This window comes from Lipophrys pholis (genome assembly GCF_963383615.2).
Source record: "Lipophrys pholis genome assembly, chromosome: 14".
NCBI lineage: Eukaryota > Metazoa > Chordata > Actinopteri > Blenniiformes > Blenniidae > Lipophrys > Lipophrys pholis.
This window is the reverse complement of record NC_137633.1, coordinates 11,786,930-11,809,169: the sequence shown is the minus strand read 5'-3', so window position 1 is coordinate 11,809,169 and position 22,240 is coordinate 11,786,930. Positions and strand designations below refer to the sequence as shown.

At 44.0% G+C, this 22,240-nt stretch overlaps 2 protein-coding genes across 2 annotated transcripts; both read left to right on the top strand.

Moving 5' to 3' along the window:
• The first annotated feature begins 323 nt into the window (after positions 1-323).
• On the top strand, positions 324-1,874 carry gins1 (GINS complex subunit 1 (Psf1 homolog)). Its single transcript, XM_080480344.1, has 7 exons — positions 324-517; positions 708-772; positions 992-1,090; positions 1,178-1,268; positions 1,380-1,493; positions 1,569-1,643; positions 1,722-1,874. Exons 1-7 carry the CDS (start codon positions 443-445, stop codon positions 1,788-1,790), a joined length of 588 nt encoding a protein of 195 aa, XP_080336470.1. The 5' UTR covers positions 324-442; the 3' UTR covers positions 1,791-1,874.
• A 701-nt stretch (positions 1,875-2,575) lies between these two features.
• On the top strand, positions 2,576-22,162 carry atr (ATR checkpoint kinase). Its single transcript, XM_080480492.1, has 48 exons — positions 2,576-2,752; positions 2,878-2,969; positions 3,849-4,001; positions 4,091-5,004; positions 5,088-5,221; positions 5,836-6,012; positions 6,101-6,264; positions 6,903-7,055; positions 7,178-7,376; positions 7,452-7,708; positions 7,924-8,117; positions 8,454-8,554; positions 8,636-8,807; positions 9,015-9,170; positions 9,268-9,462; positions 9,681-9,776; positions 9,873-9,962; positions 10,357-10,452; positions 10,579-10,709; positions 11,168-11,311; positions 11,436-11,529; positions 11,790-11,915; positions 12,007-12,213; positions 13,002-13,115; positions 13,201-13,316; positions 13,548-13,668; positions 13,772-13,909; positions 13,998-14,163; positions 14,489-14,655; positions 14,754-14,918; positions 15,001-15,092; positions 15,188-15,279; positions 16,100-16,277; positions 16,373-16,558; positions 16,714-16,873; positions 17,086-17,265; positions 17,785-17,927; positions 18,024-18,121; positions 18,203-18,432; positions 18,795-18,929; positions 19,381-19,581; positions 19,664-19,807; positions 19,976-20,126; positions 20,208-20,364; positions 20,461-20,614; positions 21,320-21,471; positions 21,574-21,679; positions 21,790-22,162. Exons 1-48 carry the CDS (start codon positions 2,700-2,702, stop codon positions 21,961-21,963), a joined length of 7,818 nt encoding a protein of 2,605 aa, XP_080336618.1. The 5' UTR covers positions 2,576-2,699; the 3' UTR covers positions 21,964-22,162.
• The last annotated feature ends 78 nt before the right edge of the window (positions 22,163-22,240 follow it).

Sequence of the window (22,240 nt, the reverse complement as noted above, 5' to 3'; positions counted from 1 at the left end):
TAGGCAAGTAATTAAGTAAAATCGTGATTTCAAAATAGCAAAATGGGACCAATAAAATTCAAATTTATTGAACTAAATGTGAATAAATACAGTGCGAGATACACAGATTCATTACTTTAAGCAGGATGAGACATTTACCTGAAACTTTATTGTTTAACAATTAAAATATAATTAAACTGAACTGATTTAATGTATTGCTTTGTCTAATAATTGAAAAATTGATTTTGAACTGAATCGATAATAAAGCAGCTAAATCCAAATAACTTCATTCGAGTTTCTTCTCTGTGTCGTTTGTCCCGAAGCGGCACCCGGACCCTGACGTCACACCACCACGTGATCAAAACAGTTTTCTTGCCGCGAAAGTCTGTCGTCCGGGCTTCCTTGTGTGCAAAGTAGAAAGACGGGCCAATTCTCCGGTTTCGCGGGTGATTCGGGCTCCGGGATGTTTTGTGAAAAAGCCACCGAGCTGGTCCGGGAGCTGCAGCGGCTCAGCGACGGACAGCTGCCCGCGTTCAACGTGAGTCTCCCGGGAAAACACCCGCCATCCTCCGTGCTCCACCACTGGCGCTGAGAAGAAGAAAAATCAACCCTAAAAGCATATAAATATGTATAAAGGCACATCAGTCTGTGCACTTTTAAGATGAAAACAGAAAGAAAGCCCTTTTAAAGTTTAAGTTGTGACTATGACTGCGTGCGTCTTGTTGCAGGAGGAGGTGCTGCGGCAGGTCCTGCAGGAGATGGAGAACTTGTACGAACAGAACCAGAGTGACGTGTGAGTCTGCTCCTCTTCATCAATACTGCTCCTAGTCATCACTGCTCCCGTTCATCATTCTTCATCACTTGCTCGTGAAGGAGGGGAGAGTGTAAAGTGTGTGTGTGTGTGTGTGTGTGTGTGTGTGCGCGTGCGTGCATATGTGTGTGTGTGTGTGTGTGTGTGTGTGTGTGTGTGTGTGTGTGTGTGTGTGTGTGTGTGTGTGTGTGTGTTTTTCAGGAACGAGGCGAAGTCTGACGGTCGAGCTGATCTGATTCCTTCTATTAAACTGAGACACTGCAGCCTGCTGAGAAACCAGCGCTGCCTCACCGCATACCTGTATGCGTACACACCCTCTCACCCGCCCCTGTGTGACCTTGTGACCTTGTGACCTTGTGACCTGTACTCAGTGTTTTCCTCTCTCAGGTACGACCGGCTGATGAGGATCCGCGCTCTCCGGTGGGAGTACGGCAGTGTGCTGCCCGCCAACATTCGATTCCACATGTGTGCAGAGGAGGTCAGTGTGACATCACTTCCTGTGGACCGATGGTCGTTCTCGTAGTTTAAACAGTTGTTATTGTGTCGTTGCCTTTGCCCTCAGTGTGTACTATTGTGTGTTGTTGTGTAGCTGCAGTGGTTCTCTCAGTATAAAAAATCTCTGGCCACCTTCATGCGTTCTCTGGGCGGAGACGGTCTGGACATCACGCAGGACGTGAAGCCCCCCAAGAGCCTCTACATCCAGGTGAGACTGTTTGACCTTTGACCTCACACGTGTGACTTCTGGTCGGTGTTGTGACCTTTGACCTATGTGCTGCAGGTGCGCTGTGTGAAGGATCATGGGGACTTTGAGATGGACGATGGGACTGTGATCCTGCTGAAGAAGAACAGTCAGGTGAGAACTTGTTTCCATGGTGACGGTGTGATTTCATATCGAGAGGAGGACATGACCGTTGATGATCTGTGTCCTCAGCACTTCCTGCCAAGGTGGAAATGTGAACAGCTGATCCGTCAGGGCATCCTGGAGCACGTGGCGTCCTAATGGAGCACCGTCCAATCATTGTTCATTTTAACAAAATTCAACTTGTTGGTTTCAAATGTAAAAATAAAGTTTTTCTCCACTTTGAGTCATGCTCTTTTAGTCTGAATCACCTTCTCTCACACACACACACACACACACACACACACACACACACACACACACACACACACACTTCTATACCTCCTATAGACCATTTCTGTATTATTTAATACAGTTTCTGTCTCTCCCTCTCTCTCCTCTCCTCCACCTCCCTTCTATGGGCCTGATATACTAATGGTTCAAACAAACTAGATATTGAACACACACACACTGAGCTGCTAGATGGATGAACTGATGATTGTGTCTGAATTACACACTATCCTCTGAGCACATTTGTCTTTAGGAATATGGAATATCAGGAGGAGTTTCTTCCAGTAGGTCGGTGTACAATGTGATTTACAACATTGGAGATATTTGTGTGGTTTGTTTCTCTGCACACGTGTTTCCTCCAGCTGCTTCTGTTTCCTCCCACAGTCCAAAAATATGCATGTGAGGTTGATTGGTGACCACTGGGAGAAAACTAAAACATGCAGGACACCGGCCCTCGAGGCCCGGAATTGGGGGACCCTGGTTTATAGAGTTCACACAACAACAGACTAATAAAAAGAATGTAGCGACTAAATGTGACTGTGACCAACAGTCCGATGCAGGAGGGGGCGCTAGAGCACCACGAGATGTCGGTCGGCTCAAAGAGTAAAGAGGGATGGAGAAGAACGGCCCTCGCCGGCTGCCGTACCAAAACAAACACGTCATTTTGGAGCGAAACTTTTCGAAACATGGCAGGATGGGCATGGCATGCATACTTTAAAAACACCTGAAACACGCCAGGGTCATATTTTAAAGAGCTCACACAAACAGCCACAGTAAAAGATGGAGGGACTGGAGATGTCCGCCATGATTCCGGCTCTGCAGGAGCTCGCCGGGTGAGTTGTGTGCTATACTTGGCTACAAGCTAACAGCTTGTCTGATTTAACGTCTTGGACTCAGGCTGTCGTGTTTTGTCGGTATTTCACGTTGCTGTTATTAACGACGTGGTGTTGTGTGGCAGCGCCAGCGCGGCTGAGTACGACCAAGCGGTGCAGAAACCTCGACAGATCCTCTGTCAGTTCATTGACAGGATATTGACCGATGTGGACGTGGGTAAGTCACAGTAATGTAATGTCTTTAGCCATATCACCCTTTCTATCTATTAATACACTGTAAAGTCTATGTATTTATATCATCTTTGTGTCTTTTATTTACTTGTCTATCAAGGTTTTTTTCTTCACAATGAAATGGCAAAATTGAATTAACCAAACTATGCCATGTAATTACTTTGTTGTATTACAGTAAAACTGCACATTTTATTGTGTCCAGTGCTATTGCACAGGTGTGCATTAGGCCTTCTAATCCTGCCTTCTAATCAGCATCTTGATATGCCACACCTGTGAGGTGGATGGATTTTTGATATCCCTGACATAAGATCAAATGACAAAGAATAAAGCTATAAAGGCTTGAAATATTTCGGTTTGCATGTAATATATTGTAATAAATATTGTCTTACCACTGAAAAGTGAACTTTTCATTTGCATTGAAAGTGTTTTTGAGATGCACCTGAAGGCAAAGGCTGCAGTGATCGGTGCTTTGTGAGTGTCTGTAGAGGAGATATGAAGCCTAAAAATGTTTCCACATTTTTGATCAATAATCAGTGTCTTAATGTCCAAATGCTGAGAATTGCCAATAGGTAGCTGCAGTAGCCTGTTATGTCAGTTATTTCTGTACTGAAGCCGTAACAGTATGTATTCTGCCCCAGGTTGTGTCTGATTATAACCTTCAGCATTTATCTTTGTTTCCCAACATTGATTTAATTTACTTTATATAAACTAAATGTTAAAGTTAAAAACTAGACATTTTTGTCACACATTATTTTGCAAAGTAGAGGCCGTTTGCATGCTATTGCTACCTCGCTGCACTTAGTTTTTTCTCTGATCCTGATGATGTGCATCAGTCGTGACTCTGATGACCTCTTCGTTTTTCCAGTGGCTCTTGGGCTGAATAAGAAGTCCACTTCTGAGCCGGCCTGTGTGATGCTGCTAGATTTTGTACAGCATATCGTCAAGTCATCGTCCCTGATGTTCGCCAATCCTGCCTGTCAGCCAGCCGAGTACCCAGACACCATACAGAGCTGCACTGGTAGGAAAAGTTTAGATTTTTTAAAAAAAAGAGATGACTGAGATACAAGAAATGTACATCAATAATTTGGATTTCTTTGTTGACTTCAGACTTCACTCGGTGGGTGGTGGTGCGTTTGCTTCGAGTGGCAGCAGCTCCTGACTGTGAGGTCATCCACGGGCGCGTCTCCGCTGTGCTGTGCTCTTTGCTGCACACTCTGAGAGTCAGGGCTCCATTCATCTTAGGTCGCCTCAGCCAGGAGCTTATATCTCTGGCCCAGGACCTCAGCAATATCCTCTACGCTCATATCACCTCACTGGCAGGTCAGGGACTGGCTTTAGGCGTTGACCTGCCAAGCCGATGGCCTGTAACACTGGAGTACTTCACTTCCTCCCCGGAGTGTGTCTGCTCCTACCTCACCCCGTCCCCTCTCGCATTGTACTCACCCGCTGCTTTAGAGTCGCTGACCGCCGTTGTCATCGGGATCACAGCCGACTCTTTAAGGGGAGTTATTTCCTGTCACGATCTGAGCAAAACCTGGGAAACAGCCTGCTCCTTTCTGGCCAATGGAAACGCCCGGCTTAGGAAACTGTCTATGGTGATGCTGAGAAAGCTGGTGGAGCTGAGAGGGTTTCCTGAGATGCAGGACCACGAGTTCTTCACTGCTTTCTGTCACCTGCTGGAAACATACTTCTACGCTGCTGCAGCAAACACAGACTCAAACGAGACACAAATTTATGAAGGAGAGCTGCTCAACCTGACCCGCTGTGTGTTTCAGTCGTCTTTTGTTTCTCACACCCGCTTTAAGCCCATCCACCTGTCGCAGATGTTTGAGTGCGTGTGTGTTCTTGGTGGAGCCGGCGTTCAACTCGGACCAGAAGTTACTGAATCTCTCTTCCTGCTGTTCAGCTTCTCACTATCCGTTGCCCCCGTTTATGAGAGTACTGCAATGCTGATGAGGCAGCGGGTCACCGAGGTCTGCAGAACGCTGGCCTCAACCATCGGGAAGGAGAATCAAGCTGAAGTAAGATTCTGTTATTTGCTTCTAATTTAGAAGTCATCTTAAGCGTGTTCCTGGTGGTTTTAGTGTATAAATGTGTTCCACAGTGTGCAGAAGGGTTTCTCAAAGCGGCACTGGAGGCTGAGACGGCGTTGGTGATGAAGGACTCAGCAGATGGAGAGACTGCTGCTAAGAAACCCTGCACATCTAAGCGCTCCGTCAAAAAAGCAAAAATATCAACGTGAGTTCATAAATGTTTAGCCCTCATTTGTAATATTAAAATAGACAGTAGACTATGTCATGACAAAGAGAAAAGTGTATAAGGAAGGTTGTTTTCTGGTTTATTTATTTAACCATATTATAGCTAAGGCTACTTGGAATTTTTTGTTTGTCATTAGAATTGCAAGTAATCATGCAATGAGTGAAAATGTCTTTCAGGTATTCCAATATGATTAGAACATTCATCTTGTATTTATTCAATATTACTGTTTTTGTAAGCGCATGTTACCTTTGTGTGGTAGGCCATGTGACTCTCGCGTGTAGGGACACTAGGATAAGCTATGATATACTTTTGGTTTCTCTCAATCCAAAATGGGCAAGGATGAGCAAATATCGATGTTTTGAGGGCTGGGAAAATGTCATCACTGTAAGAAGAAAACGTTTTAATCAAGCACAACTACCACAAGAAGGGCCTCTAATTCAATGCTTCCAATTTTAATCAACATGCATGAATTAAATTTTTTTTTAACCTTGGAATACATTCAGTAATGTAATGTGAATTAATAACATGTTAATATGTGGATCATTTTACCAATATTTTGGATAATGTTTGGTTGTTAATGTCTCTGTTATCAGTGATGTAAACATGCGTGACCGCAGTGACGTGTGGGCCGTGTTGAACGGTCGGCTGGAGGAGCTGTTGACGTTTTTGAACTCAGATTCTGCTGAATGTGAGGCTGCACAGATGCTGTGCACCCTGCAGGGTTTGAGCCTCATCCTCCACCTGGCAGCCTTCTGCTCCTGCCCTGTTCGGTAATACACAAACACGCGCCTAATGTCACGTCACCTTTATGCTGATCTGCTTCTGACGTGGATTTCTCGGTGGTTTCTGGGTTTGTAGTTTGCCCTCTCTCCTCTGGCTGCCCGTCGAGACTCTGAGCAGGATCCTGAAGAGCTGTCAGTCAGTGTTAGAAGGAGGTCCTCAACCTGCTTCAAACCAGGAGTATTTTCAGGCTGCCGTCCAGACCACCGTCAGGATTCTTGACTCTGTGCTCTACTTGATGAGTAAGAAAAATACAGCTGAAAATGTTTTGTTTGCTGGTTCACTCGTAATATGATTATGCTGCTGTTTTACTTAAACATACATAGTGTGGAACCGGAGGTTTTAGTTGAAAAAAAGATGTAAAAGAATAGTTGTGAGGCCCAGCGCTGCGTGTCTTTTTCTTTCATTTTACACAGAAAATCTTCATAAAGAGAATGAATTAAAATAACTTACAGAATACTTAATTTCAGAAATCATAGATGAAGTTAGGATGTGGCTGTCCATTAAATGAAGCTGTATGAAGTCCATGGTGTTGAATTACGGTTTTTGGCCATAAAACAGGCCTATTCTTCAGCATTGTCCGATTATACACACAATTACAGTCATTTAATGAGCCCTGAGCATTCTGAACATGCCCAAACTGATACCAAAACATGGCAGAGTCTCTTGGGGAACATTTTTTTCTTCAGTTGACTTGGATATTGCAACAGAAATATCAACAAGTGTTTAGAGACCAATGATTAGAATCCATAGTTTGGCAAATCCCTTACATTCCATTCTTTTGTCGTCGGCTGAATATATTTTCTGAACAGTATTCTCTATTCCACTGTTCTTTGATGCAGTGATCAATTATAGCTCTACCCTGTCTGTGTCTGTGCAGTGAGTCCACAGAGTGAGGACGGACTCCAGCGACGTGTGTGTGCACTGATGTCTCTTCCCTGGGTGTGTGACAACAAATCTACTTCAGTCTATAAGAGCTCAGGGTTCCCCTCCTGGCTTCCTGCCCTGGCTCAGAGACTCAGCTGCTTCTTCTGTAAGTATTCCCCTCACACCACAAATCAAGGCAGCAGAGGAATGAAGAAAAGTTTGAAACTGACATGTGATTTTATCAAGCCAAAAATATTTTACTGATGTTACCTGTGTCTTTGTGTCCAGCACCGGTGGTCCAGGCTGACTGCGTGTCATTGCTGGCCTATTTACCTCATGGTGTTTGTGAGACGTGGCGTGTGAGTGTGTTTTCTAAGGCGCTGCAGGGTAAAGATGAAGCGGTGAGAGCAGCAGCAGTCAGGGTGGTCCCTGTTCTTCTTCACCACATGGGAAAATCACACCACAACCTCATCAGCACTTCTCTTCTGTATGTAACGCCACATGTTCTTCAATCTCTCTATTATTGATTTATGTTTGACGGAATTATGTTGGCTGTATTCAGCTCCAGGTTGGAGGACAGCTCAGAGCAGGTGAAGAAGGAGCTTGCGAGGACGATCGGTCAGCTCAGCTGCGTTCAGTCAGAGCTCTCACAGCTCACTGACACACACGCAAAGTCCGCAGCTTGTCCCGAAATCCTCTGCCTACGCTGCAGCCTCACAACGGAGCATGCAGGAAAAGCAGGGCCGTCGTTGAGCGCATCAGCTGTCAGAGCTTTTCTACCACTTCTCAAACCACAAGCTCCAAGCAGCGTTAAGCAAGGTAGATAGTTTTGTCTTTTGTTTACGTGCCGTATTGGAACCCTCTGAGAACATAAAATGTGCTTCATCTACCACTGCATCCGTTCATTGTTGATGCCATGTGGCCATTTTTCATGCTCCATGCAGATTACATCAGCAATGTTGACTATTTGGAAATTGTGTTTTTTAGTGAAACTTTGCAAAAAAAAATTTTTTTTACTGTCATCACTCACACAGCCTTCCTCGAAGCCTTACCTCACCTCTGCCAACACGTCAATCTGATCGGTGGAGACGGAGACTCTCAAGCAGTCGTTTGTGCCCTGATTGGCCTAATGGAGGATTCCGACTCTGTGGTCAGAACACGCTTCAGCCAGTCAGTGTGTTTCCTGGTGACACAGACCAAAAATTCCGAGCAAGGATCTCTGGACGAGGTGACAAAGACCTACATGAATTGTGTTTTTAGCCCAATAATACTGCCAAACAGTACCGTATCTCTAACCACAAAGTATTTTGCATATTGCATTACAAAACATGACTGGTCAGTGAGTCGTTCAGTGCTGGGGTAAGGCACTTCTGTTATTAGTGTAGAATCACAGGTTTTAGGAAAAATTATTTTCAGTGCAGACTGGATGCATGAATGTATTGAGGCTTATTTGTGTACATATTTGAACTGCCCTCCTCAACAGGAGACATTTTGAGGTTTTTGATGATGAGTTGGACACATTTTTCACTTGTCTTATGGTGTTTGTTTTCCATTGTCACCAAAGCTGCTGGTCACACGTCTTAACGAAGCGTTTCATAATGCAAAAACCAGCAGAGATGACGATCTACGTAACACTCTCATCCTCACCACTGGAGAGATTGGCAGGTACAGATGATCCATTTATTATTTCATACCCTTTTAATTCCTCTCTTTTGTTAAATCTGTCCACCTGTCTTTTGTCTCCAGAGCCTCTCAGGGTAATCTGGTGTCGTTCTCTCTGCTGCGTCTGCTCCACTGTCTGCTGTCCAAGTCGTCCCCGGTGTCTGTAGCCGCTTACACTCAGATCAGAGCTCTGGCCACTGCCAAAGGCCTGAAACTGCAAACTCTTTTCAGTCAGTACAAGAACCCCATCTGCCAGGTATCAGCTGTTATGCTTTATATAATTTCACTGTAACTTGGCTTGTTTCACTTAATTATTATTATCGTATGAATAAATGCTGGAGAACTGAGCCTTGTGTGTTTTAATAAGTATTAATGGAAGTGTATCCTTTTCCTCATTATTACTTTTCTGTTACATCACAAAACTGTGTTTGCTTTTTTTTTTTTGTGCCTTGTCTTTATTAAGTTCTTGGTTGAGTCGCTCCATTCACGTCATTCGTCGGCCCTACGAAGCACACCAGATCAGGGCAGCGAATCAGCCAATCAGAGGGAGCTGGCTCTGGACATCCTGGCTCAGATTGCACATGCTTTCGACTTCCCTGACCTCTTCCGCTTCCTCACTGTACGAACACACGCATCACTGCAGCAGAACGCATTATTGCATTACACATTTGCGCTCATTGACTTGTGTGTATTTTCTGTTGTCTTTGCACATGCAGCGGACCCTACAGGTGCTGCTGCCCTACCTGGCAGCCAAGGCGAGCTCCACCGCCTCGGCTCTCATCCGCACCCTCGCCAATGAGCTGAAGGCAAACAGGAGAGAAATCCTCATCAATAACTTCAAGTACATCTTCAGCCATCTAGTCTGCTCCTGCACCAAAGAGGAGCTGGAGAGGGCCTTCCACTATCTCCAGGTAAGAAAAAGCTTCTGTTCATTCAAACTTAAAAATGTGATGTAGCATGAAGTGGTGCACTGTAGAGTTATAAGATATAGAATCTTTTTAAAGAACTCTGTAGAGACAGCATCCCCCCCCCAACATGAATGGTTGCTCATATATTCAATTGAATAAATAAATGTTTTAATAAACATAGAATCCTTTTTAATCCCTTTTCTTTCCTCATATCGTCCCAGACTGAGACAGAGATCGAGTTGGGCTCTTTGTTACGGCAAGACTTCCAGGGTCTTCACAACGAGCTGCTGCTGCGTCTGGGAGAACATTACCAACAGGTCCACGCAGATGGAACACACCAACATCCCTTCAACATGATGTATAAAATGTCTTTGCTGTGTGCTGAAGCCACATGTTTGTTTGTTTTTTTACAGGTCTTCAATGGCTTGTCAATCCTGGCCTCTTTTGCATCTAATGATGACCCGTACCAAGGACCCCGAGATATCACTGCTCCAGAACGCATGGTGCATATTGGAATGCAAAAACACTAAGCTTTAAATATGTGACAGAAGATAATTCAAAATAGAAAATAAAGCCTGATATCCTTTTCTGCTAAATTACAATACATTGTAGGAGCAGGTTTAGCTGATTGTGATGTAGCCACACTTGATACTCAAATAAGCAAATCTACAATAATGCCTGAAGCTCTCTTAAAAAGAAATAAGCAACCACACAATTAAAAGAAGCAAGAAATGATAACAACCACCAACCAACCTCACCACCAACAAGCATTAGTAATCTGTAATAATAATTAGGCGATCGATATAGTAAATACAAATTAAACTGTTGGAAACAGAAAACTCATACTCATTGGATTTGTTTTGGTTGTTTTTTTTGTGTTTGTCTGCTATTTTCCAGGCTGACTACTTACAGCCGAAGTTGTTGGGGATTCTCGCTTTCTTCAATATGCAACTGCTGAGCTCCAGCGCAGGAGAGAAGGATCGCAAGAAGCTGGTGGGTGTCTTGCATCTTGCTGAGCAAAAATGTATGCTGCTGCAGCTGGTTTTTGCTTAAAACGTTGGAGTCAGTTCTTCACTTTTCTGCTTTCAAAGTAAGCCTCAGCCTGTTTTGTCTGTGCAGGCGCTGACGAGTGTGATGGCTCTGATGCGGCTGATGGGCTCCAAACACATCAGCTCTGTCAGGTTGAAGATGATGACCACGCTGCGCACCGGCCTCCGATACAGAGAAGACTTCCCGCTACTCTGCTGCCAGTCAGTATAACTCGTGTCATCAGAAATTCACAAGTGAACCTCCTCGCTCTGGTCCAAAATCAACATTGATCCTCCCGGTTTTGACAAAAGCATGGAGTTTTCCCAATTCCAGGAGAAGATTTAACTCTTTTATAGCTACAGTTATCCTGTTTTTATCTTACTTTACGGCAGTTGCTCCTTTTCTTTTTCTCCTCAGTGTTGTTGTCTGTCTGCATGTTACAGATTCCTGATCATGACTTGTATTTGTCTGCTTTCTGGTAGTTTTTAAATTTCTAGATATCGAACACAGATTAGGTCTTATAGCAATGAGCATACATGCCTGATCCTGCAACATGATTGTGATAAAAGTATTGTCGCACAAAAGGACCACTCCTGTCTGCTATGGATGATCATTTTAGGATCCACTCAAGGCTACCGTTTTTGATTTTGTGTATGTTTTCTTTACCTCCTGTGCACAGGACATGGGAGTGTTTTGTAAGAAGTGTTGAGCCTGCACATCTTGGGCCTTTGCTGAGTCATGTTATTGTTGCACTACTTCCACTGATCCCTCTGCTGCCGAAAGAAACTGCTGCCATCATCCGCTTCCTCATCCTGGACAACAGGTAACATACATCTGGATAAACATCATACCAAACCTTTTTCAAGCCGTGAATCAGGATTTGAAGTGCAGTCATGTTTAGCTCACTGTAAGTTTGTAAAGTTCATATCTGATCTGCTCTCTCACAGGGACGAGGTCAAAGACTATCTGCATGAGATTTACTTTCTTCCAGACCATCCTGAGCTGAAAGACATTCACACAGTGCTGCAAGATTACAAGAAGGTCAGTCTGTTGGTCATAGACAGAGCTTTATTAAAGACACCATGAAATCATATCAGTGTATTTGCATGTTTACTGTGAAAATACTTCAAAGTAGAGGAGGGATGGCATCTTCGGGAACCAATCGCTGTGAATGTGCAATACACACCCAATAATCATTTTGGTAGATCTTTTATCCCATACATGCAAGATAAAAACTCAACATGATGACTGATTGGGATGAAAGGTATTAATGTGAAATGTCTTGTTTGGTTTGATTTCAGCTGACAGCCAGCAGCAGTGACCTGGCTGCAGCGCTGCAACTCTCCATGAGAGCCGTGCAGCATGAGAACGTGGACGTGAGGATTCACGCACTGACCAGCCTCAGAGACATGATGCACAGCAACCAGGTACACGCACATGGATTACAGCAGCTCTTACATTTGTAACTGCACTTCAGTTTTGTTTTTCATGAATGTTTTCTTCTTTCCTGGCCTGCAGGAGTGGCTGCTGCAGCATGTTTGTGCCAGCGAGGCGGTGGAGCCGGTCATCTCCAGCCTGGTGTCCGTGCTGCTGAAGGGCTGCCAGGATTCGTCCCCAGAGGCCAGGCTCCTCTGTGGGGAGTGTCTGGGCGAGCTGGGGGCCGTGGACCCTGGTCGCCTGGACCTCTCGCACACACACACCCATGGAAATCACAACACCTTTGTGGTGAGGCACATTAGACCACATCTGCGCAGTGTAAAATTAACAGCATGACACCTTCAGTTGACTGGCAAATAACTGTCAGTCACCACCTGGCTTTAGTTTTTATTCGAAGATAGAAGGATGTATCACTCTGTGATTATTTGATGGATTGAGAGTTGGATGTATAAAGATTTCACCTCTTTGCATGCTTGATTTTTCTATATTGTGATGCATTTCATTGAAAATGACTCTTAAAAAAAAACACACGAAATAATCTGAAACCAGTTCAGGTCTGCACTGTTGAGTAGTGATTGCTGCCCCCGCCTCACAGTGAGAATATCCCTGGTTTGATCCTGGGGTTGGGTGAATTTTTGTATGGAGTTTGCATTTCCCCTATATCTCTGCATGGATTTTCTCCTACAGCTCAACTACTTGGTTATTAGATGATTTTATGTCTGTTTGTCTGTCTATGTGTTTGATTCCGCACACCCCCTGTGTTCTGTGATCCTAACTGACATAAAGCTTTTATAGACGTTGGATGGACTGATACAAACATTTCAGGTTGAATTTGACTTGTAAAATTTACTGAAGTTACACATGAGTTTATCATCCTTCTTCATTCAAGAAAAGTTGTCTTAGTTTTAAGTTTATAGGTTTCTTCCCTGACATTAAAAAAAAAGGTGAATATTGTGAATTGAATAGTTCTTATTGTATTTATGATAATAATGAATCTGAAAAGTTCTCAGCCAAACTTGTCTTGGGAGAACGGGAGTGTTCAGGGAAAAGTGACCCCTGTACTTTCTTGGTTACAGAGTGGAGTTGATGATCCTAACTTCGCCTACGAGCTGCTGACTGAACTGACCAGAACATTTCTGGCTTATGCTGATGACGTGAGAGCTCAGGACTCTGCTGCCTACGCAATTCAGGTCTATAAAAGCACATGCGCTCTACCATTTTCCTGTCAATAGGAGTTTTCTAAGTAATAAGACTTCAATTTTTGTGTTGCTGCAGGAACTGTTGTCCATATTTGAGTGTCGTGAAAGTCGAACCAACTCATCAGGCCGCCGCCTGTGGAGGAGATTTCCTGAGCCGATTCAAGAAATACTGGAACCGCACCTCAACAGCAGGTATTCAGCGACACCTGAATACTGTGGAAAAAATTCAGTTCAGTTTTATTTATTACAACAAAACCATCTCATGGCGCTTACAGAAAAAAAAGAACACTCATTCACAAAATGTTTGTTTTCTGTCATCTGCTCCGAGTCACCTGAGTAAATGTGCCTGGAAGTTTGTTTTGAAGATACAATTTGTAATTTTTCCTTGTTTTGCCATGTCTGCATTTTCCTTCTTTCCTGCAGATACAAGAGCAGTCAGAAGAAGGTGAACTGGTCCCAGCTGAAGAAGCCGGTGTACCTCAGTAAAAGAGGCAGCAAGTTCTCCGACTGGTCGGCCACCTGGGCCGGATACCTCATCAGTAAAGTTGGTGGATCGATCGACTAACAGCATCGAAACGTTTTCTTCTCCCCTCATTGGCTTTTCCTCATGTCAAATGTTGCAATGGTTGTTTTTGTATGTGTTTCAGGTCCGACACGAGCTGGCCAGCAAAGTGTTTACATGCTGTAGCTTCATCATTAAACATGACTACAAGGTTACAATCTTCCTGCTGCCTCATATTCTGCTCTACATGCTGCAGGGCTGCACGCCTGCAGAGCAGCAGGAGGTGAGGACGCACTTCGATCCCGTGCACACAAAGTTCATTCAAAGTGTTATTGTTTGTATTTTTTACAGACCATTCCGTTGTTTTGAAGGTTACGGAGGAGATACTGGCTGTGCTGACTGAAGGCGATGGACGAGGGCTGGTCCAGGAGAACGCCTCCAGCCTATCACAGCTCAGCACCCAGACCGTGTTCAGCATGTTGTCACACCTCACACAGTGGAGCCGCCACATCCTCTCCTCCAAACCAAAAAGCAACGGCAAGAGGAATTTAAATTCTCCTGGGAGTAGCATGGATTTCAAACCTTTTTTTGATTGAACACATTTGTAAACATTGCTTTAAATGATTCCGCACAATCACAATTTAACCAGGATTAATCATAAATCTGACCAAAACTATTTATTCCCTAGATTGTCTTTGGGAATTTCTTTAGTAGTTACTGGATACTTCAAATCATAATGAAAGTTAACTTAAGCTAAATGTTTCTTAAACTTTGACTTGCTTCTGTTGCATCAATTGGTCAAAGCAGGTTGATATTTTTCATTCAGTGATGTGACAAAGAAAGATTAAATGTGTTGTTGCAGAGAGTGGAGATTATCCGCGTGTGGTGGCCTTCCTGAAGGGGATTCCCCAGGACGTCCTGGCCAAGGCTTCGCTACGATCCAAAGCGTACACTCGCGCCCTTATGCACTTTGAAGCGTACATCCTAGAAAACAAGGAAAACATCCAGGACCACCTCACTTTCCTTCAGGTCAGACAAGCAACCAGCTCATCAGTGTTAAGCATTTTATGATTTAATCCATTCCACCTTGATGTATTTAGATTTTTAAAATCTGTATTTATTGACAGACTCTCTATGCTGCGATGCACGAGCCTGACGGGGTGAGGGGGGTCAACGCCCTGAGGAGGGAGGAGCCGTCGCTACGGGAACAGATCCTGGAGCACGAGAGCATCGGCCTCCTCCGAGACGCGACGGCCTGCTATGACCGGGCCATTCAGCTGGAGTCAGACCAGGTAATGTCAGATATGCACAGAAAACTGTCCAACACACTGCTCTTTTTATCAATACGTGGGGTTTTCTTTCTGGCTCATTTAGATCGGTCACCATCATGGAATAATGACCTCAATGCTCGGCCTGGGACAGCTGTCCACAGTCATCATGCATGTGAATGGAATATTGGCCAACAAGTGAGACATTTCATACATGCACACAGACACAGTTCATCTCTCCAATGATGCTTTTTCTGTAAGTTAAAATCATTAATTTAAAAATGATTGTTTAGGCCTCAATGGAAATCAGAGCTGAACACCTACAGAGTGGAAGCAGCCTGGAAGCTCGGGAAGTGGGACTTACTGGATGATTATTTGGATTCAGGTAAGGGAGACCCACATGGACATCTTGAATAATGATATACTGGTAACATTATGCATTACTATATTTGACTGGATACTTATAACTTTGTTGTAGTTGGATTGCAAGGCAGAATTCCTGATCAGACTTTTAAATGCTGGTATAAATCAGATCACAGTGGTGCATTAGTCTCGCCCTGTATGAACCCTGAACTCCGGTACGCCTTAACTGAGACATGTGGTTAGATCAAACAGTAGCAGGACTGAGTGGTTGGATGGTTTGATTGTACAGAAAATGAACATAGAAGTTAGCACAACTTTTCATGTTTGACCTGCAGAATCATTTAAAAAGTGACATTGATATGAATCTCTTTCAAACTTGTTTTAGCACCACCCTCAGACACGAGAGTAAACTGGTAGCAGAGGTGAGGATGTTGAGGTTTCCACTGAGCAGGTTTAAGAATGAGAACATTAGAGGTCCAGCTCATGTTGTAAACTACTTATTTGTCATACAAACTCCAATGATGACAGCTGCCATGCACTGTGTTTTTGGGGAGATGGAAATTGAACCACCAATGTCGTGATTTGTAGAAAACCCACCAGCAATTGAGCCACAGCCTGGCAGGCAAGAAGAGAAGAATGAGGGAGGACATCCAGGTGACAGAGGGTATTGATTGAAAAGGATCCTCTGCAGTGGAAATCATATCAACAAACTGCAGGAAGAAAAAAAAACTATTTAATGAGGAAAAGGGGCGATGAGGCTTATAGATAAAAGTGGAAGTATCGATTTCCTTCGCCATCCTGGGTAAAATAGTTTTTTTTTTATTCCCGCTGTCTGCCTCCAGGCCAGCAGTCCAGTACATGGAGCGTGCGGCTCGGCCAGCTGCTGCTGTCGGCTAAGAAACAAGATACTGAGACTTTCTATGAGAAGCTGAAGCTGGTGAGGAAGGAGCAGGTCGTCCCTCTGTCAGCTGCCAGTTATGAGTGTGGCACTTACCAGAGAGGATACGAGTACATAGTCAGGTAGTGTTTATTTTAATTTTTTTTTATCTTTAATTGATGGGGTTTAATGTGAGTTTTTTTTGTAATTCTAAGAAAGGATGTGCCTGCGTGTTTAGGCTCCACATGCTGAGCGAGCTGGAGCACACCTTCACCGAACTGCAGACTCACAGGGAGGGCTTGACCCCGAGCCTCAGCCAGCTGCCCCCCCACTGGTCAGATCGGCTGGAGATGACTCAGAATTCCTTCAGGGCCAAGGAGCCCATCCTGGCCCTCCGCCGTGCTCTGCTCAGCCTGAGACCACAGTACGGGTGTAGAAACTTCTCCACACACATTCACACACCCTTAAACCAACATTAATACTTCCAAGGACACACACACACAACGGTCCCTCTGCACTGTGTGAGTTAAACTGGTGTCCCATGTGTGCCTGGGTGACCGTCTCCATCTTGCTGTGCAGGCCTGTGTGTCAGAAGCTGGTCGGGGAGTGCTGGCTACAAAGTACCCGCGTCGCCAGAAAGGCAGGACACCATCAGACGGCCTTCAACGCTCTTCTGAACGCAGAAAACACACACCTGGCAGAGCTGCTCACAGAGAAAGCCAAGTGGCTTTGGTCCAAGGTTAGAACAAGTTTACAAAGTGAAAGTATACAGTATATTCACAGAAAAGAGAATTTGACATCCCAGACTGAGTGTGTTCAGTCTGTGCTTTTTGTTTTTATACTTGTGTGGTTCGTCCAGTTTGTTTGCCCTGTGGCGCAGAGTGATGGTGTTCAGAGGTAATATTATACAAACCCCGCTTATAAATCCTTCTGATGCTTTCCTGTGATCAGGGCGACGTCCACCAGGCCCTGATCGTGCTGCAGAAAGGCGTGGCCCAGTGTTTCCCTGAAGAGCAGCCCCTGACGGACCCCCGCAGCCTGCAGACTAAAGGGAAGGCAATGCTGCTCGTGGGACGCTTCATGGAGGAGACCGCCAACTTTGAGTCCAACGCCATCATGAAGACGTACAAGGTGACTGTCTCATACACACTCTGTAAAGATTACATGTAGAGTTTTAGACAATTTAATTGAATTTATAAGGATTTTTTTTTCCACAATTAATTTTAAATTGTTAAATATTTTCTACACATTATCTGTAAAAATTAAAAGATCTATTTTTCATATACTTACTCTGCTAATAGACTGGTTATTTGAAGTTACTTTATTCAATCTGCCTTTGCTGATTTTTACTTTTTATTAAATATTTTTAATTGATTATAAGTAATATTCCAGCAAGCTCATATTTTTATTTATCATCATTCTTGGCATTCTTTTTCTTTTTCATTTAATTTAATGATTTTTTTTTAATATATATCAGTATTACTCATTATGATTATTTTCTCTTTGTAAAGGCACTTTTCTTTCTTGCACTGTTTTGTCATCCTGGCCTGTGTTGTTAAAGGTGTTTTTTAAGTGTAGTTAGTTGATTTGTACGATCCAGACAAACTGCTTTCCTCGGTTCCTTTATCTCAGTTCTCTTGTGTTATTTAGGATGTGACCAACCTCCTTCCAGAGTGGGAAGATGGAAACTTCTACTTGGCCAAATACTACGACAAAGTCATGCCCATGGTGACTGATAACAAGCTGGAGAAGCAGGGCAACCTCATCCGATACATCGTCTTATATTCCGGGAAGTAAGTTGCTCTTACTGTCCATTCTCACTACATGTGAAGCTTCAGGCCAGTTATTCTTTGCATCAACCCTCAAATTAAAAACTCCTTCCATCCCAGAGCCCTGCAGTTTGGAAACCAGTACATCTACCAAGCGATGCCTCGCATGCTGTCGCTCTGGCTGGATTTCGGAGCCAAAGTGTGTGAATGTGAGAAAGGTAGGCGCTTCTTTTTGGTGGACGTTTCTGTTTAGGTTTTCTTTGAATAATCCCTCTGATATTCGTGTCCCTCGGCTGCAGCCGGCCGAGCAGACAGACAGATGCGTCAGGAGTTGGGAAGAATCAACACGGCCGTCAGCGAGCACTGCGCTAACTTGGCTCCGTATCAGTTCCTGACGGCCTTTTCGCAGCTCATCTCCAGGGTGTGTCACTCCAGTGACGAGGTCTTCTCCGTCCTCATGGCCATCGTGGCCAAAGTTTTCCTCGCGTACCCCCAACAAGCGATGTGGCTAATGACCGCTGTGTCCAAGGTAACTGAAAATGCGTAATTAATTTTCTTTCCCTGAAATTGTTTAAGTCCATTTTAGTTGCCAGACAACCCTGACTCATTAAGGCATAGAGTCCACTATTATTCTGACAGTGTGCTAAAGTTTCTCGCATTAGGATGTGAGCTTGTCCTTCCTTGGTCCACTTATGATGAACACAGAAAACGGCAACAAACAACAAGCGCTGACCCTGGCGCTTTTATCTGCCTCCACCTGTGGTCATGATCTTATGGCTGATCGATGGCTAACCCTCTGTGCAGCATACTTCTTTCCTTTTTTACAAGAAATGTTTTTAGACTTGCAAGACAACTGAATTCTATTATTTTTTTCTGTGTGTGTGTGTTCAGTCTTCATACCCCATGCGGATGAACCGCTGTAATCAGATCTTGAAGAAAGCCATCAGCCTCAAACCGTCTCTGGCCAAATTTATTGGAGACGCCAACAGATTGACCGACAAGCTGCTGGAGCTCTGCAACAAGCCGGTACACACACACACACACACACACACACACACACACACACACACACACACACACGCAAAAGTATGCAAGACCATCCAATCATGACCAAGCCTCAAGTAAAAATGAACAAGATGACATTAAGTGCAATTTTCCAACACAAGTATCTGCTTTTGTTCTGGATTTAGGTTCCAGTCTCTCAGCAGGTTCAAGTTGCATCACCGCCTCTAATTGTTACACTTCAGATAGGGACCAGTGTGTCCGAGCATAAATTCCTCATTAAAAGTCATAAACATCATAAAAGTTCTTTAAATGTGTTTATATTCATTAAGGTGAAACTGCAAACTTGTAAACTAATGTGAGTATAAACAGTGATATTATTCATTAGTGTTTCTATTGTAGATTGAGTGAAGGCTCAATGATTGTTGCTTGAATAAAAAGAAGTAAAAAGGGAAACTGTGACGGTGTCCTTCAGGTGGACGGGAACAGCACCACCCTGAGTATGAGCGTTCACTTCAAGCAGCTGAAGCAGCTGGTGGAGGAGCCGACGTTCAGCCAGATCCTCATCCCTCTGCAGTTGGTCCTCATCCCCACACTGCCCTCCACGGGCGGGGAGAACAGGCAGCACGACGCCTTCCCTGGACACTGGGCCTACCTGGACGGCTTCGAAGATGCTGTGCGTGAAAAAACAAAAGCAAACGCCGAGTAGTCGATGGAAGAGTACATGTTGATGTAAACACTTGTGCGTTTGTGTGCAGGTGGAGATTTTGGCCTCCTTACAGAAACCAAAGAAGATCAGTCTGAAAGGTTCGGATGGCCGCAGCTACACGATGATGTGTAAACCTAAAGACGACCTGCGGAAGGACTGCAGACTGATGGAGTTCAACTGCCTCATCAACAAGGTGCGTCAGTGTTGAGCTGCTTCCCTACTGATTACGTTTTAATTCCATTTAGTGACTTTCCCTCTATTTAAAATATTGCTGCACTGTTGTGAGGATGAGGTGACTGTGCAGTTGTACTTGATGTTAAGGAAGAAGCAGCATTTCCAGTGTTTGTATGTTTTTATGTAGTGCCTTCGTAAAGATGCTGAGTCGAGGAGGAGGGAGCTCCACATCCGCACCTACGCTGTGATTCCCCTCAACGAGGAGTGCGGCATAATCGAGTGGGTCAACCACACAGCGGGGCTGCGACACATTCTCACCAAGTTGTACAAGGAAAGAGGTATTTTCACAAGTTGAGCTGATCAGCACAGGCAGCGATTGTGAGAAGAGACAAAATAATCTGTTTGTTTGTGTTTTTGAGGCGTCTACCTGTCGGGTAAAGAGTTGAGGAAGCTCATTCTTCCAAAGACGGCTCCGTTTGAGGAGAAACTCCGAATCCACAAAGAAGTGCTGTGTGCTCGGCATCCCCCCGTCTTCCACGAGTGGTTCCTCCGGACTTTCCCTGACCCCACATCATGGTGCTCACCTACCTCACAACTCCCCGACACTTTTAATAAATGTATCTGAACTCCAGATGAATCCAGGAATTAATTTTTGTGTGTGTGCTTTCTCAGGTACAGCAGTCGCTCTGCATACTGCCGATCCACTGCTGTGATGTCAATGGTGGGCTACATCCTGGGTCTGGGAGACCGCCACGGAGAAAACATCCTTTTCGACTCTTTCACTGGGGAGAGTGTTCATGTCGACTTCAACTGCCTCTTCAACAAGGTCTGCTAACATTTTAGAAGAACATTATGACTATCTAGAGTGAAACACTGTTTAATTTACAATTCTGCGTAAAACTTTTATGCATGTGTGGGGGACAGATGCCACTCATCCATCATTCCATCAACTTATTTAAATTTTTTATTCTGACAAGATGAATGACAAACAGAATCCTCTGTATGTATTTGACATTAACAGGAGCCCCTATATGAATAAAATCTCGAAGTCATATATTGACATAAAACATAACAGAAGTTCAGAATGGAAAGTAAACTTATGAACAAAAGTGAACTTGAGGGTTTAAAAGCTGATCAACAAATGTTCCTATATTCCACAACAGAGGCTACAGTTGGTCAGGTGAAAGAAACAACATTTTTGTGTAATTATAATCCAAATATACTGATTGATTTTAACACCATGGACTATAAAAATATGAAAGCACAGAATATCCCTGGTCCACTTCCCAAGATGTGTGGAAAAATCCATAGTTTCTTCAAAAATTTCAGGTATAATGAAAAATAAATAATAAGGCTATTTAGAAGTTAAAGGTTGGTCAGCAAATACTCATTTAAAGAAAATATGGTCACCGCTATCTTTTAAACATTCTTACTTTACAGTATTTTTTTTTTGTACAATACTGTTCATATTTAAAAATTAAAATGTTTAATTTCCGGTTTTCGTCCTGGTCCTTCTCTCTCTGTCCACTAGGGGGAGACATTTGACGTGCCTGAGGTGGTCCCCTTCCGTCTGACCCAGAACATGGTCCACGCTATGGGGCCCATGGGAACCGAGGGCCTCTTCAGGCAGGCCTGTGAGGTGACGCTCAGACTCATGAGAGACCAGAGGGAGCCACTCATGAGGTATACTGGCTCTATTGTGATTAATTTGTATTATGAGATTTTAAATTAGTTTAAATTAGGTGTATTCCGTCTTTATTTGAAAAGTCCATGTGTCTCTCCAAGTGTGCTGAAGACGTTCCTTCATGATCCGCTGGTGGAGTGGAGCAAGCAAGGCAAAGGACTCTCCAAAGCTCAGGCCAATGAGACGGGGGAGATAGTTAATGAAAAGGTGTGTGTGTGTCTTGAATATTTTTTTTTTTGCTCTATTTATTGTTTGCATGCTGGCAGAGCACCAATATAATCTTCATCAGTCATGCCATTCCTCTCTGTCTCCTCCAGGCTAAGACCCATGTGTGCGACATCGAGCAGCGTCTGCAGGGAGTGATAAAGAGTAGGAACAAAGTGCTGGGCCTTCCTCTGTCCATAGAGGGACACGTCCACTACCTCATCCAGGAAGCCACGGATGACAAACTGCTCTGTCAGATGTATTTAGGCTGGGGGCCCTACCTGTAGAAAACAGCTACAATCAACCCAATGACAGCACTGGAAAGTCTATTCAGGAGAATCTAAAGAAGCTTCCTTTTTTTTTTCTGACATATTTGTTCCAAAATAGGTCTAGGAGTGTTTTAGTTTCCTATTTTCTGGAAACAAAAAAGTTGCCATGTTGTACATCGGTTTGTAATAAAGTAGACATTTTGTTATTTCTCTTGCTAAATGTGCCTCAAGTCTGTCTTCTAATCACTTAACCTTCCTTGGAGGCAGTCAGATGGTCAGCTGATTGTTTTAATCC

Excerpts from the sequence above, each read along its gene's own strand:
- gins1 (XM_080480344.1), top strand. The coding sequence starts at position 443 with ATGTTTTGTGAAAAAGCCACCGAGCTGGTCCGGGAGCTGCAGCGGCTC. Across the intron at positions 518-707 it reads GACAGCTGCCCGCGTTCAAC|GAGGAGGTGCTGCGGCAGGT; the intron begins GTGAGTCTCCCG and ends GTCTTGTTGCAG. Across the intron at positions 1,494-1,568 it reads CCAAGAGCCTCTACATCCAG|GTGCGCTGTGTGAAGGATCA; the intron begins GTGAGACTGTTT and ends TATGTGCTGCAG.
- atr (XM_080480492.1), top strand. The coding sequence starts at position 2,700 with ATGGAGGGACTGGAGATGTCCGCCATGATTCCGGCTCTGCAGGAGCTC. Across the intron at positions 2,970-3,848 it reads ATTGACCGATGTGGACGTGG|TGGCTCTTGGGCTGAATAAG; the intron begins GTAAGTCACAGT and ends TCGTTTTTCCAG. Across the intron at positions 6,265-6,902 it reads CTCTGTGCTCTACTTGATGA|TGAGTCCACAGAGTGAGGAC; the intron begins GTAAGAAAAATA and ends GTGTCTGTGCAG.